This window comes from Centrocercus urophasianus, unplaced genomic scaffold (genome assembly GCF_019232065.1).
Source record: "Centrocercus urophasianus isolate 14NV4802_14NV808 unplaced genomic scaffold, USGS_Curo_1.0 seq_16, whole genome shotgun sequence".
Taxonomy (NCBI): Eukaryota; Metazoa; Chordata; class Aves; order Galliformes; family Phasianidae; genus Centrocercus; species Centrocercus urophasianus.
Window position 1 is genome coordinate 31850479 of NW_024884711.1, and position 15565 is coordinate 31866043.

General features: G+C 38.3%; 1 protein-coding gene across 1 annotated transcript in view; it reads left to right on the forward strand.

Annotated features, from left to right (window-relative positions):
* The window catches only part of LOC122159639 (myosin-IIIa-like), a 57805-nt gene that overhangs the window by 39782 nt on the left and 2458 nt on the right, over positions 1-15565 (forward strand). Inside the window, exons 17-23 of the mRNA XM_042817426.1 lie at positions 123-285; positions 933-1019; positions 1882-1963; positions 4602-5571; positions 6187-6325; positions 12556-12665; positions 14793-14833. Coding sequence (XP_042673360.1) covers positions 123-285; positions 933-1019; positions 1882-1963; positions 4602-5571; positions 6187-6325; positions 12556-12665; positions 14793-14833 — 1592 coding nt within the window. The remainder of the gene's footprint in view (positions 1-122; positions 286-932; positions 1020-1881; positions 1964-4601; positions 5572-6186; positions 6326-12555; positions 12666-14792; positions 14834-15565) is intronic.

Sequence of the window (15565 nt, forward strand, 5' to 3'; positions counted from 1 at the left end):
TGCTGGCACCAACTTGTGACTTGTAGATTCTAAGTAGATTGAGTGAATACCGGGACTGTGGGGGCCAGTTTATGTAAGCCATAGTAACTAAAACCACTGCTTGTCTGCTTCCTCTTTTTAAGGTATTTCTCAAATACTATCACGTGGAACAGCTGAATTTAATGCGCAAAGAGACAGTTGATAGGATTATATTGATTCAAGCTTATGTCAGAGGATGGCTGGGCTCAAGGAGATACAAAAAGATAAAGGAACAAAGGGAACAAAGCGCTATTAAAATACAATCAGGTAATAGCTTTAAAACATTTGAAGATTTGCTTAAAGTTAGCACGTGTATGCAGCTGCGCTTGCTGGATATGGATTTTGCTGTTTTACTGTTGTTATATTTTACAAAATGTCTGATACTTCATTTCTGCTCTTGTGAAGAAAAATTTCTTTTGAACAGTTTATGACGGTCTTCTTACTGAAGTTGCATTTATCAATATTTTTACCTTTAAAGACAATTTTTTAAGTGGAAGGATGTGGTTCTGTAAATGATAGTGTTATTAATAATATTCTAGCATGCTCTGTCAAGGTTGTGTAATATAATAATAAAAATATAATGGATTAAACATCCCAGATAATAAGACCAATTACACTGTTGATGGAGACATCAGCTGAAATTTTTAATACATTTCATACATCATCTTGCTGTACATTCTGATTCTCCTGTGTTTTGTGTTCATTTCATTCATAGTAACGTAACTTGCCAGAAAATGTAATTTTAATGGAGGTTCATAGTGCTTATACTTGTTTGCTGGTTTTTGAAAGATAAAGCCTGCAAAATTTTTATAAAAATATTTTAATGGAAGTCTGTAATTCCTTCCAGACTTATTTTGTTCTTAAACCCTTTTGTGTACCTAATGGATTCTTTATTTTTTCACATCTCTTTCCAGCTTACAGGGGTTTTGTTGCTCGCAAAGAATACCAGAATGCAAAACATAATCAAAAAATTGAAAAATACATCATCAGACTTCAAGCAAGTACGAATTGTTTGCTTTCCTGGTTTTTAATGTTCTACCCAAACAAAATACGTTGATCCAGATTCTTTGCTCTGACCTAAGCACACTACTGACTATGCTCATTTACACTTTCTGAGGTATAATTTATCCATCATGTAGCTATCTGCAGAGGTTGAGACAGATTGATGTATTCCACTACTGGTACCTCAAAGCAGCAGAGTCATGTTCTACAGCTATGAAGTGGGCTGGAAAAATGCCATAGCAAGACTTTTCACTCCCAGTCTGATACATCTAATTATTGCAGCTGGTGCTGCTGAAACCCCGTGTGACATGATCTGCATGTAATGTGTGTGTTCATGCTGTTCTGCTAGGAATAGGTTTTGTTACGTATCAGTGATAGTTGTTACGTTTGAGAAGACAACAACCTGTACTTGCACTCATGTCTGACTTCTTTTTGCCAGGGCTCAATCTGAGCTAGCCAACTAGTATTTCTCTTCAGCAGCAGTTATCACCTTGCACCTAGTTGTATGTTATATCTTTTTCCCTTCCTATATTTCTTTCTCCCCTGTCCCTGCAGAGACATCCCAAAGCCAGATGTAGTCTAGGCAGCTCTGAAATAAGTGTCTATACAACTAAAGAGGCACAGGTCTGAAAAAAATTGGCTCAAATCTGCAGTGCACCTTCAGTAATTACAAAGGTGGTAACCCCAAATATAAGCTAATGTTGCCAGTAAGCGAGCTATCTAGATCTAAACTATCTCCAGTATGCCTTTGTGGGTGTGTACCAACACTAGTATTGGTTTTAGTCATTGTCAGATGCATCTGTTAATGGCACTGAGCCAATGATAGCTCTCACAGTAATTTTTTCCTATTTATTCTTAAAGCAATACAAAACTCCTCTTCTGGTTTGAAAACAGTGTTGAGACAGCTACTGTCTCAAAAGAAAGGTTTCAGCCAACTTCAAAGGTCAGACATTCATAAGTCTAAAGAGAGCATACTTAGCTTATATGGCATTTCCACTGACAGTGTCACTTGATATATTTTAAAATATCTCCTATTGACTTTTTTTTTGTATAGAAATAGAATGAGAATTTGCTCAGGAAGTCCAAGAAAGTATACAAAGTGCTTTATAATTTGCACTTTTCAATAGCCTTGTCAGGTAGCAGTATGAAACCAATTGTGCCATTTCCAGTAAGTATTTTGGTTCCTTTAACTTATATCCAGTTATCAGTAAGTAATTTATGTCCCTTTCATACAGTGCTTCTTACACTGATCCATGGCACCTAGAGGAGCCCAAGCTAGTCTAAATTGTGAGGAGGGAACACTAAAGAAAAGAAAAACAAAACCTAGCATAAAGTTTTATGAACGTGCTAGAACAGACTACTTATTCTCCTTTTCCATTCTTAAATGAGCCTGACCTTTCCTTGTAGTGCAAAACACTCAGCAGAGCCTGGAGTAAGTAAGCTCCCATATCTACCATCTCCTCAGAATGGTTAAATCACCTGAATCCTCTATCATTGCAGTTTTGATGCTGCATTTAGAGTTGGAGTGCAATAGAAACATTTGGACAAAACACTATCTTGTTCTTTTTTTGCCAAGGATTAGCAGATTTGTGCTGAACCCATCAAACTGCAGGCCTGCCCAAATCACAGTGCTGCGGAGAGTGTGCCAGTTTCCATTGGGAAATCATGTGCAAGTTCAGGAATTTTTGAAGCAACACCCCAAGCGGGATACGGTTTCTGAATGTGTCACCTCAGTGTAGAACCGTAAAAGTGACTAGATGTCTAAATTCCTCATAGTCAGCAGAACCTAGATTTTGATTCATTTTTTTCTAAACCACCAAATGCTTTGGTAGAGATATTTGAGATGTCTCAGGTTGGCCCTTCTGGCCCCTAGCTTTAATTCGTGTGACACGCCCATTTTTCTCTTCCCAAAAAGCCCCATCTGTCTTGTCCTTTATGCCAGCTCCATGTGGATGCCATGGGCATCCTGAAGCACTTCAGATGGCACTCAATAGCCATATGCCAGCAAGTGCATCAAGCCTCTAGTGACTAGGCATTGACTTTAATGAGAGCTTGGAGACAAAGGACAATTGTAAACACATTCATACACACACTTCACTTCAGTCACCTTCACCTGGAGTTGAATCCCAGCCCTTTAACTACCAGCTGGCATAATGGTGAGGGTGCCTGCATGTCAGAGACTCTTGAATTTGCACCTCTCACAAAGTACTGAGCAAGATGATTATGAGCTAGGTCTACTCTTACTGCTGAGCTGTAACATTTTCAGATTTTTCTCTGATCAAGTAAATGTTTACCTAAGGAATTAAAGTTCCATGTCTCTGCCAAAAGAAAGGCTGGTATTCTCTATATTGTGATAATCAGGTATTTCGCTGGGAAATGAGGGACCTGGAGTCACATCAATTGCCTGAAGTAGGCAAAGCAGGTACATGAAGCACAGAGCACGGGGTTCTGGAGGTACCTCAGCAGAAATGTTTCTTTCTATGTCTTTCTTTATTTTCTTTAGTCCAGCTAAATACTGAGAAAAACCTTGGCTGTATCTTCAGATAGAACGGCTGCAGCTTTCTGAAATCTCAACAATTTTTCTGAAAAAAAGTAATTTCAGCTGAACATAACCAGAATTACCACCCCAGTCTGTGTTTCCTTATTTCTCCCTTTTACTGTTGGTTTACTTCTTGAATACTGTTACCATGTGTCTGAAATTTTGGGGGTATCCATTGTTTGTTGCCTAAGATTGTTTATATTACGATTTACTATCAGTTGCCAGAGGATACTTACTCAGGAAGAAGAGAAAAGAACTAACTGAGGAAAGGAACAAAGCAGCAACAACAATTCAATCTCACTACAGGGGATATAAGGAGAGGAAGAGCTTCAAAAAGAGGAGGTAGTAACATTTTCTGTCTCTTATGTCACTGTGTCCCTTTTCAGTAACTGCATGTGATGTACTGAAACAAATTATTCTAGAGATATATATAGTAATGTATATTCACTTTGAGTTCTTTTAATGTCCATAGGCAATTTTCTTGTATTTTCAAGCCCAGGAGATACTATAATGTTAATACAACCTGTAAATGAATCTCTTTTTGGAATGGGCTCATTGCAAGAAAATGCTCAGAGAAGAGCAAGAAGTAGGCATCTGCCAGGAACTGCTCTCGTCTTAAGTCAGTGTCTGATAAACATAGGAGATGGCGAGCAGAAACCTAGATGACTTGCTCAGATCAGACAAAAGAAAGTAAGGGGAGGTGAATCACATTGTAAACATCCCTGCAACATGGTGGTAGTCCCAGTCTGAAGTGGAGCACTTGCCATCACAGCCTTGCTTTCAGTGACAGCATTTCAGCAACTGTAGAGTGGTCCGGAGAGGTAGAGAACAGCTGTAAAGGAGTCCACAGTCTTTCTCAGGAGACAATGAGCAGGAACACTGTGGCCCTAATTCTAGCTATATGCACTGAATTTTCACCATGTTACAATCTATCAAATTGCCATTTGCTACACGATGGTAGTTCACAAAAGGGAATTGCAAAGCTGTCATTATCTTTCATCTCCTTCAACTGTAATTTTCCCCCAAACTCTATTCCATTTAGAGAATCTCTTAGAAAGAAAGAAACTGAGAATGCAGCATCCTCTAGTGAAAAGGAAAAGGACAAAGAACTTCAAGAAAATGAGGAACGTACAGCTAGAGTGAAGAGTGCCCTTCCTAAAACAGAAGAAGCAGCAGCTATCGTTGTTCAAAGCAATTACAGGGGCTACAGAGCCCGTAAAAAAATAAAGGAAGAACGCAAAAAAATAGCAGAGGAAGAATTATCTGTTGTGGAATATCTTGAAGCACAGCTGCAGCCAGCTGAAGATGTTACACTGGAAGAAGCAGAGAATGAGGAGACTCAAGGAGAAGGTGTTGATGATAATGAGCACACTGGGAATGGTGACATAGGAAAAGTACAGGAGCAAAAGGTAATATCTACTAAAGAAGAGAGAGCTTCTGTGAAGCAGAGGCCTGCAGTAGAGCATTCTGATGAAGGTGAAGAACAGGCATCCTCGAAGGAATCATCCAGCAAAGCATCTGTCAAAATCACAGCTGAACCTGGTCCCCAGCAGGAGCAAGCTAACCAAGACACACTCAGCGCAGGTGGGCAAAATCAAGAATCTGCTGTGGTCCAGCCTGAGACCAACAAGGATATGGAAAGAAACGATCCAAAACAAGAAATGATACCTAGAGGATGTAAAGGAATTGTAAGAAAAGAGTCTGTAAGAGGTTCACAGAAGCAAACTGAAGCAGAACAACGAAGTTTAGAGGACAAAGAGAAAGCAGCAGTGGTTATTCAGAGCAATTACCGGGGTTACAGAAGGAGAGGACAACTCAGAAAAGAAGGGAAATTACCTTGCAAAAGTCAAGAGAACACTGCAAAGGAGTCAACAGAAGCAGTACACATTCAAAATAAAGATCCCCAAACAAAAAAAAGTAAGGAGAGCACTGTGACAGAGGCTGAGGGCTCTAAGACACAGAAGGGAGGATCTGAAAAAGAGACTTGTGATTTGGCAGCCTTTTCACGGCAGGTAAGAAGCTTATAAATGAAATATATGTAACAAGCTGAGCAATGACAGAATGGCAGAGTCATTTTACTGGCTTCAGTAGAACCAGGTCGTCATTCTCTCAGCTGAGACTGATGTTTTTTTAATGAGCGTTGCATAGAAATGCATATTTGGGGCTGTAAGAGAAACACCCTTTTTCAGAAAGAAGGGGAAAATGAAGTTAAAAAACTGGGGAAAAAAATTATGTCAGTATTAACCCAAATGCAGAAGCTCTGACTTTCTTTGAAGTATACATTGACCAGGCAAGGCCTTAATGTCTCTGTAAACATAAATGCAAGTTGTTTGTCAATGCCAGAAACTGTTTTGCATCCCATTGTCACCAAAGCAGCCCCTGCTCACCTGAATGAACCAGTATCAAATAGCAGCAGGACTGGGCGACAGTGTGGGATTTTCTACACTTTTCTTTGCTGAGTTGTTTTTTAAGGAGAGGACTGAGAGATTGAGTGTGGTAGAGACCTGCACTGTAGCAGCTGGAGCAGTATGTTTTAAATTCATTCTCCAGTCCACCATTTTATCTTTTGTTATCTTGGAACATATATATCTATATAACAATGAGAAATTCTGTGTTATATCTTTCAGATATCAAAATTATCTGAAGACTACTTAGCATTGCAGCAAAAATTAAATGAAATGATATTGTCACATCAGCTGAGACCTGTGATGATGTCCAAAGATAAGCAAACTAACAACCAACATTCTTCTCATGTTTGTCAGTCAGGTAATGTTGAACCTAACAGTTAGGAAGAATTTTTCTTTTGTCAGCAGGACTGTAAAGAAACAACTCCTATTCATGTTCTCAAGGGCATTTTCCAGAGAAATATCCAAGCCTGGTAGAGATTTACACGTTTACCTTTTTCTTGGTATTTTGTTTCAGTGCTTGTTAAAATTGGTGAATGAATCTTTGTAAGACCTGGTCATAGCATCTCTAGAGATACATTTATTTGGTAAAAATTCCACATTGGCTCTTTTTTACTCGTTGTTGCTCAGTATTGTATGCAGTGGGTAAAATACAAGACTATATTAGGTATTATGTCAAATGTTTTACCAAAGTTGGGCACGTTTTTGCTGAGTAAAATTTTAAGCTACCCAGAAGTGCAATTGAGTCTATCAAAAATTCTAATTCCTCCTAATGTTGATGGGAAGGACTTTAAAATTAGAAGTAAATTCTTATTAGTAATTAGCATCCTTTTAACTTCTGTAGTTAAGAGTATAGTACTTGTGAAAACATATTCCAAAGTTACTTATGTTCCAGTTAGTATGGGCAGTGGGTTCCCAAAATACAACCAAGACAAGGGCAGCTGTTTGACAGCTAAAGGTCTCATGAATTCAACAAGTGAATAGGATAAAACTGTATCAGCAGCAGAGTAGTACAAAGTCCTCCCTAAGCATTGCTATAAATTAGCTCCACAGGAGACAAAAGGATACCAGAGTTTATCACCTGTGAATGCAATCCCACTTAAAGTGTTTACCAGTCAGCCACTTACCTTCACTTTATCTTGGAATATGTCACTATTCTATACCCCTGCAGTGTCATAATACAGCGTTTTCCCAATGATGAAGTGTGTGAAAGTGCTGCTTGTATCCTTTTCAACACAGACATAACGAGTGTCATACATTTCTTTGAACCAAGTCCTAACACTTTGTAAGTCAACCATGAAAATAGTGTTGAGTTGCATAAGAAACCAGGACTTTGGCCTCATTTTGATGAAAAGAAAGAAATTTAATTTTTTACAAAATGATGCTATGTGATGTTAACAAAAGAATTTATTTTCTTCATTTTTTTTTTCTTCCAATAAATATATGATATGACAACACTTCATTCTTTTGTGCACTAGGCATGGTATTTAAGAAAATTTGGATTTGACACTAGGCCCCTATTTTAACTTTCTCTTTAATTTACAGGTGCAAAAACTAAATGCTTGTTAATAATGTCTAATTGTCTTTTGCAAAAAATTTCAGCAATGGTACTGGTAGTCTATCTTTGGACAGTGTTTTCTTTGACCTTTTCAAAGGTAGATGCTTTTAGAATGAAATAGTGGGTGCTATTCGACTACGAAGCTGCGACTGAACTCCTACCTTGCCCTTAAACATTGTAAGCCATGAGTTAGGCAACTGTGTAAAATAAAGACTTGAGATGTTGTGCTGCAGACTGCCATGCTAAAGTGAGGCAGGAAGACGTGAGTGATGCACTGTATTTTAAATAGGGAGGAGCTTTCTTGTTTTCTTCCCTGCACTGTGTTTCAGTATGATTTATACACATTTACAGTTTTTACTTCGGGTTTCCCTCTTGGGCCATTTTTGTTTTCCTGCCCTACAGCAGTGTTTGTTGAGCTTCAGCTGTTCTTCAGATCACGTCTATATCTTATTACTCTGGTGGTTTGCACTTATTTATACACCTTCTTCAGCTTCATTAGTTTCTTACATCATTTTATAACTGTAACATGAGATGTGTATTTTATGGCTTTATGACAGATAGCAGTGCTTGTCTGCCTTCATCAGTGGATAGGTGGCCTTTATCCATCTGAGAATTTACTGTGATAAAATATCCTATTATATTGCTATCCACAGAAGGGGAGGAACTGTGGGAAAGCTGGATGGCAAACTGTGACAAGTGTTCAGATTTTCAAAGCTGTTTATTTTAATGAAAATGTAAATCCTGCAGTTTAAAGAACATTCAAGCCAAAAGTTTTAATGAATATTAAATCTACAAGGTTAAGTTGTTCATAAGTGAATTTATTTGTATTTATAAAAATGCATAAGGCACACTGTACAAGGTTCCTAGAATAAGCAATATTCCCTGTAGCTCAAATCACCGACTCAGTTGCATCTGCTTACTAAATACATTCAGCTAAACAAAATGGCTGCATCCCATTTGCATCCCAAAATGGCTGCCCCTTTGGACTCCTAGTGAGCCTTGGGGTCATTTGAGGTTAGAACAGATGCACAAATGTAGTAGGCCACAGTGTAGTTTTTGAGGTCAAAAACTGAAGGAAGGGAACTTGATCATAATGGAAACAATTGTCTTTTTTTCCACCAGATGAATAAGAATGCCCATCCTTGTAAGTATTAAATGACATTGCAAGTACAAAATCTCTGGAAGAGAATTTTCTGTATTTAGACTGAAATCCTCATGGTACAAGGCACTTCAGAACAGCCAAGAACCCGTTCAGCTCCACAAAGCTGTGACACAGGTGGGGTCTTCACCCGGAACCCCCCTGCTGCTGAGCACTACTTACACAGATTTCCTGGGCAGCCTTTGCAGGGAAGAGGAAGGTCAATAGCTGCTAATTTATTATTATCATATTCTGTAGTTCTGGTTACTGTACCTGCATTTTTCTGGTTACTTCCAGTCTCCTCAGCAAAACCCAGACAATTACTGGATCTTCTGCCTGTTTTTTCTTCCTGCTTTATTCTGGGGCTGGCTTTATCCTTCCCATCTGCATAAGATGTGGAGCAGTACTGAATGAAACAAGTACCATGTCACTTCAGTGACATGCAGACAGGTTTAACTGTTTCTCCAGGTGACCTAATAAATAAAGACCTTTCATTGCTCAGATGTTTATCGTAGCTGTAGCCTCTCTATTTCTTCAGTACTCAGTATGTGCTCCGTTGTAAGACAGATGATAATTTGCATTAGCATCCATAGATGTAGATTCCTCTAGATTGTTGTCTTCCAAGGTTATCACTGTATGTCAGGATGTGCAGAAGGTTCAGCCTAAAGGACGAGTGATACTGACTCATCTTTATTCAAGCATTTCTTTCCCATTCTTGAATGTTTCAAATAGACACTGCTTTCCAAATTTTCTGTAGTTTGAAGGAAATCTTTCAGCTTTCAAATTTGTTTGACCCATCTTCCTGTTGGTAAAATCCTAAAAAATAATGTCAGTGAATGTTCAAATGTCTTTGTTTCTAATTTCTCCTGTGCATTGCACTAAGGCACGTGGCAGTGCAGCAGCACTGTTTGTGTCTGTGCAACCACAGAGCACAGGCTAACTGCCCTGTGGAAATTTAGGAAAATTTTCTTCTTTGAAAGAGTGGTTGGGCATTGGCTGCCCAGAAAGGTTGTGGAGTCACCATCCCTGAAGGTGTTCAAGAAACATGTGGACGTGGCACTGAGGGATACGGTTAGTGGGCATGGTGGTGATGGTTGGACTAGGTGATAATAATGGTCTTTTCCAACGTTAATAATTGTATAATTCTTTGAATGGACTTTTATCATTTTTGTGGCATGCATGTTTAAATGTTCATTAGGTAGAAGCATCGGTTTTCCCTTTCAGATCAAAAACACAGGACCAGATCTTCCTGCAGATATTTGAAGTTTTAAACAGAAAAGGCAATAAGATATTTTACTGTAGTGCTCTGAAAGAAAGCTTTTCTATGTAACGAAGCAACATATTTTGCCTGTTAATAAGTGAATGATTTTACTCTGTTCTGCTCCATTGCTTGCTGCAGAAAGGTATAGACCATCTGGAAAACAAGCACATCAAACTGACCATTTATCAAGCCTAGATATTTAATTTGCCTTCCACCTTTAACTTGACTGAGTAAATGATTTCTGGAAAGCAGATTTGCTGCTACAAATTTGTAGCAGCAAAAAGCAAACCTTACTCTGTGCAGGGAATTGTCCAATACCACAACTAACTACTACCACATCAGCTGTGTTTCAGTAGCAACAAGCACACAAATCTAAGCACTGATGCAAATCACAAGTTTACTTTATGGTGAAACAAAGTAAGCTAAATCCATCAAGCTTCTTTTACCCACTGTGTAATTTGAAGGCAAAACTCAGAATGACATTTTCTGTTCTCTGTGTAATTTTATAAAGGAATGGTTGATGTCCGAGCTGAGAAGACTGGCTGCCTCAGGATAATGCTTCTGTCCCCTCAGTTCTTCAGAATAGCTCATAGATATGCACAGTGTGCAGGCCAAGATAAAAAGCTATTTTTTACTAAACCCCCATTGTCAAAATGATTTTTGGAATATGTTTTTGCAGAACAAATATATGAGAAACATACAACTAATTTCAGTCGGAATAATTGTAATATAGAATAAGAGAATGCTCTAATATGCTTGACAATGATGAATTCAATGATGTAGCAGCATACATTTTATGAATTCTTAAGGGAAAATTAAAAAAAAATAAGTATTATTGGAATCTCAAGATTTTCTTAGAGCCCACAGTTTGATTCCATGTTCTTTTTTCAGATTTTCATGCAGTCAGGATCTTTGATGTAGTTTTTGTCCTACACACAAGCAGTTTGTTGTTTCTTTTGAGTTATGTAGAATTTTAAGGGATTGGGCTTTTCTTTTTGTTTTGGGTTGTGGCTTTTGCTTTTTTTTTTTTTTTTTTTTTTTAATTTGGTTTTGTGGGTTTTGTTACGGTGTTGCTTTTTTTTAAGGTATTGTTTCCAGTTAGGCTCCTGTTGGTTTTAAAAATACAATAGGGAAGGTTTTCTTCTACTGTCCCCAAAGGGAAACTCAGGTAACTCCAGGAGGCCCACGTGAAATGTAGCAGAGTAACAACAGCCCATGTGGAGCACAGTCAGGCCTGCCATACCATTTCAAATAAAAGAATGTAATTTATATTTCATACAGGTTAGTGAAATGAATTTATTGCACCTGAATCTCATTGTTTCATAGGAATTATCTGTACCTTGACTTAGAAAAACACCATTGTTCTCTTACATTGCAAAATGTTAAAAAGTACTTGTTTCATTCATTATGTGAGAAGCCGTCTGCATTTCAGATAAGAAACTAAGACAATGAATGTAATCATTATCCCACTACAATTTAAATGAACATTATTCACTCTGGCTCCTCTGTATATCCATGACCTTTACAAGCCTTTATTTATCATACCTAACAAAAAACTTACATGGCTAATTTTGCAGGAGTCAACAATGATGCATTACTGACCATTTCTCATTTGAAATGATTGTGCTTTCTCCTTAATTAAAAAGATGTCTGACGTACAGGGGAGAGGTTTCATTTTAACAGTGTAAGAGTTTCTGGTGGCCATTAGAGAACAAAATATGTTCTTCCTTCTGAGATGCGATGATGTGTAATTAGCACATCTGGGTTATGGAGTCAGAGTTGCTTCATATGAAACAGTAGATGAGCAGAATGCATTTCATTAGCTCATTGACAGGTAGCTATTTATTCCACCCTCACTATCTTCAATTATATATGCAGAGATGGCTTCTTTCAGGGACTCGTGCAGCCCATGAGTCAGCATCCAGCCTGGAGCTGGGAGACAACTAGTGGACAGCAGTTTCCGTTTTGTGTAAATTCTTGGTTTCATTTCCTTTAGAATGAAAACATTCTTTCCATTTCTGTAGATTTCTGCAAAAGCAGAGTCCATGAGTTGAGTAAACTAGAGAATGCAGATTAGATTGCAGTGGGTGCAATGTGCATTGTCACACTGCCCAGTGGTACGTTTTTTGACTTCACACAGAACAGCCTCAGCAGGAGACCTTGGGGAAAACCTGCACCATGATAGCATAGAGGTCCGGCCTTTGAATCAGGGAGAGATTTAATGCTGTTTCTCCTGTTTGGCACCTCAGTGATTAATATCACAACCCTGCACAGCTCCCTGTCATGAGCTGGTGGCATTCCAACAGACGCTGCCCCTCAGAGCCTCTCTCTCAGTGAGCAGCAACAGCCCTACTAAGGAGAAATCTATGCCAGGCAGAGTGCTGGCATGCTCCAGAGTGGCATTCACTACATGGCATGTGTCCTTGTGGGTCATCAGAGCTCAAATGAGTAAATTCATTCTCCTTTCCAGTCTGATTGCAGAATTGCTCCAAACAGTTGCATTCTTGAGTGACTGCAAGCAGTAGAGGTGGCTAAATGGATGGTTTTTTTACTCTCTGGTGAAATCCTCCTCTCTTTATAGAAGCCTCCTATTCTATGAAGAAATAAGCTTTGCTATTTTCTGTTTTTTCACAGTGACAGCCAAAGTAGAAGACACTCGCCCCCTGAAAAGACCCCCAAGGAGGCCGCGGAAGCCCAAGACATTAAATAACCCTGAAGACTCCACCTACTACACTTTAATACATGTGAGTTTAGCAAGCTATTGTGGGCTTAAACTGCCAGATAATTCCCACCTAAAAATACTTTTTAATTGCCTAGTTCTTGTGTTCATTTCTGATGCAGCATGAGAGCTGTGCCCTGCAAAAACATCAAATCTCAAACCAGGTTTGAAATTAGTAAGGTGCAGTTACTCTGCTTGGAGCCCTAAATTGGGCCAATATTTACTTTTGTACCTGAACGTATCTACATTTATAATATGCATAAGCAGCATTTGCACTTTCAATACCTAAAATAAGTGCCTGCTCTCTGTAGATTTGTTATAAGTCATGAGGAAAAGCAGGTTCATTCGGAGAGCTATTTTGAGCGTATAAATTAGTGCTTGATCTTGCAGAGAGAGCAAATATTAAAATAGGCTGTATTAGTATGCACACTGTAACTTCCTTTACAAATGTGTCAGATTGTGATTATGAAGGAATTGGCAAATACAAACAGCTCAGGAGACTAATGGATTTGAGGGTCTCTATATATAGCCCTCGGTCCAAGTTCAGATACCAAGGTCTGCTTTCCATTCTTGACTTTGGTGCCCTTGATATATGGGGGGGAAGCAAGAAAGTAAGCGAAAAGAGAGAAAGCGTGAAAGCAGCTCAGAAAGCATTTCCAACAGAAAAGCAATTAAACTCATTTGCTCGAGGTGCCTGTATGTTACTGACCTATTTTAGCAGCCGGTGAGAGCCCAGCTAATAAAATAACCGTAGCAATTGCTTCTCCTTTCAACAGAAGGTGTCACAGGGGCCTGCAGGGAGACTTGTGTCTGGCATGCCAAAAAAGACAAATACGGCTATGGTTTATTATGGGGGCTTGTAAATAACACAGCTTTGGAACAATTGCATTCTAAAATGAAATGATATTCTTAAAAATAAACTGGTATGTAAGACTAAGATGTGTTTTGTGAAAACAAGATTGGTAAGATAAAGGGCTGAAATGAAAGACATGACACTGTATTCTGTATTGTAAAATGTCTGAGAAGTATAATTCAGTATAATTCTAAAGCAAATGCCTATTTAGAAAGCTGATGCAATACAGGCAGGAACATTTTATTTTCTGAAAACAAATCTGTTATGCAGCCAACTCCGTATCAGAAAAATGGCATCGCATCAGTGCAAACAAAAACTGCAGTGATGTTGGAGACTTTTTCAACAAGTTTTTAGCAGCAATTTTCCAACATATTAGCTAATATTGCTTTCAATTAATTGTGTTTTTCAAGAAACTGTAAAAAAGGGAAGTCTGTCTTTCCTTTAGAACTTTAAAATTTACTGGTGAGGTAAAGATTCGCTATCAATTTGTACTGAAGCTTAGGAAGTGAACATACCTCTTCTTCTGCTCTTGGACTCTGGACAAGACACTGAGCTCTGATTTGAGATACCAGAAGGCAGTCAGCTTTCCCATCTTTCATGGCTTTTCTGCCTTACCAAAAAATCTCCATGACCAACTGCTCTTACAGGGTAATGATTATCATGCCCAGATTACCTGAAAGTTAAAGCACAGTATGAGAACATGTTGTTTTTTTTTAATTTCCTTTGCCTTATGGCCCCTCCTACAAAAGCAGGTATTTCTTTCACATCACACTACAGATGTGAGACAAGTTCCATTCTGACTCATCTTGCATATCAAGATTAAGTGAAACCTGATGGTAGCCATTGGTCATGCAAGTCACAGTTTACTTGGGACTTTTATTGTTTTGTTTTATAAATCAGTCTATCATTTTGAAATTATATGTCTTGTTGTCTTGTGCATTTGCCTGCATACTGAGGTGTCCATCAGGATCCCCGATTCTCAGTGGCTAAGCATTGTACAATTCATAAATTCTACTCAATTTCCACTGTTTTGTTGGTTGTTGTTATTTTTTTTTTTCCCGAAGCATGGTAACTGATTTTTGGGAGTACCAGTGCTAACACATTCTCAGTGACATGTTTAGTCACAAAGATGCTGAGGTTTTGCTGGTGCACTTGCTCTGTTACTCCACAAATAAGTTCTGTGTACTTTCTTTTAACAAAAAATACACAACGCTTCCCCCACCAAGCATACTGATGAATTGCATCTTTGCATAAACTTTCTTCTTAGTGTTTCTTTAATTACTCTGTGGTTTGTTTTAGAAATCAATACAAGATGAAAAACGGAAACCAAGAAAAGAAAGGTAATTTTTTCTATTATTTCACTATTGTCTTTTTAGTAGTCTAGACATAGTTCTTAGCTGCACTTCAACTAGGGAAATAAAGCATTAAAAATGCACGGTAATTTGGTGATTCAGAAGAAGGGCATCATACACAAAGTTAAATATGCAATTTCCAGCGACAAAAATCCATTATGGAATTCAGTTGTTTGGTTTTACTGCAGCATGGCCCTTTACCATGGCAACACAAGCACAATAATAAGTTAAGATAAGGTCCACAGCAAAGATAGTTCTGACACAGAAAATAATTGAAGGTGCTTAAAATTCCAGTCAAAGCAAATGAGCAACCACTTCTCTTTTGTTAGCCAAAATACAAAGACTGTTAAAATTTTCTCCTAAAAATATACAGTGGTTTGGCAATAATAATAAAAAATGGAAACAGTAAGATATTAATACAACTGTGAGATAATAATAACAGGTAAAGCAGTGTAGCCATTGAAATTTCAACCAGAAATCTCTTCTTCACCGTGTAACTAACCTGTTTTGATAGATCTCTGTAGAAATAAAGGAAACAATACATACACCCTGCCTTTCTGTATTTCAGATTCTTACATGTGCTTTAGGCTCTGGTTCACAGCTTCTGCCTTACATCCTAGCACCCTATTATTTGTGTTCATATACATCAGCTTTTCTGTTGCTCCCTAGGGACACTGTAATTCTATGGAAGCCTGTTCAGAGAGGAAAGGTACTTGAGCA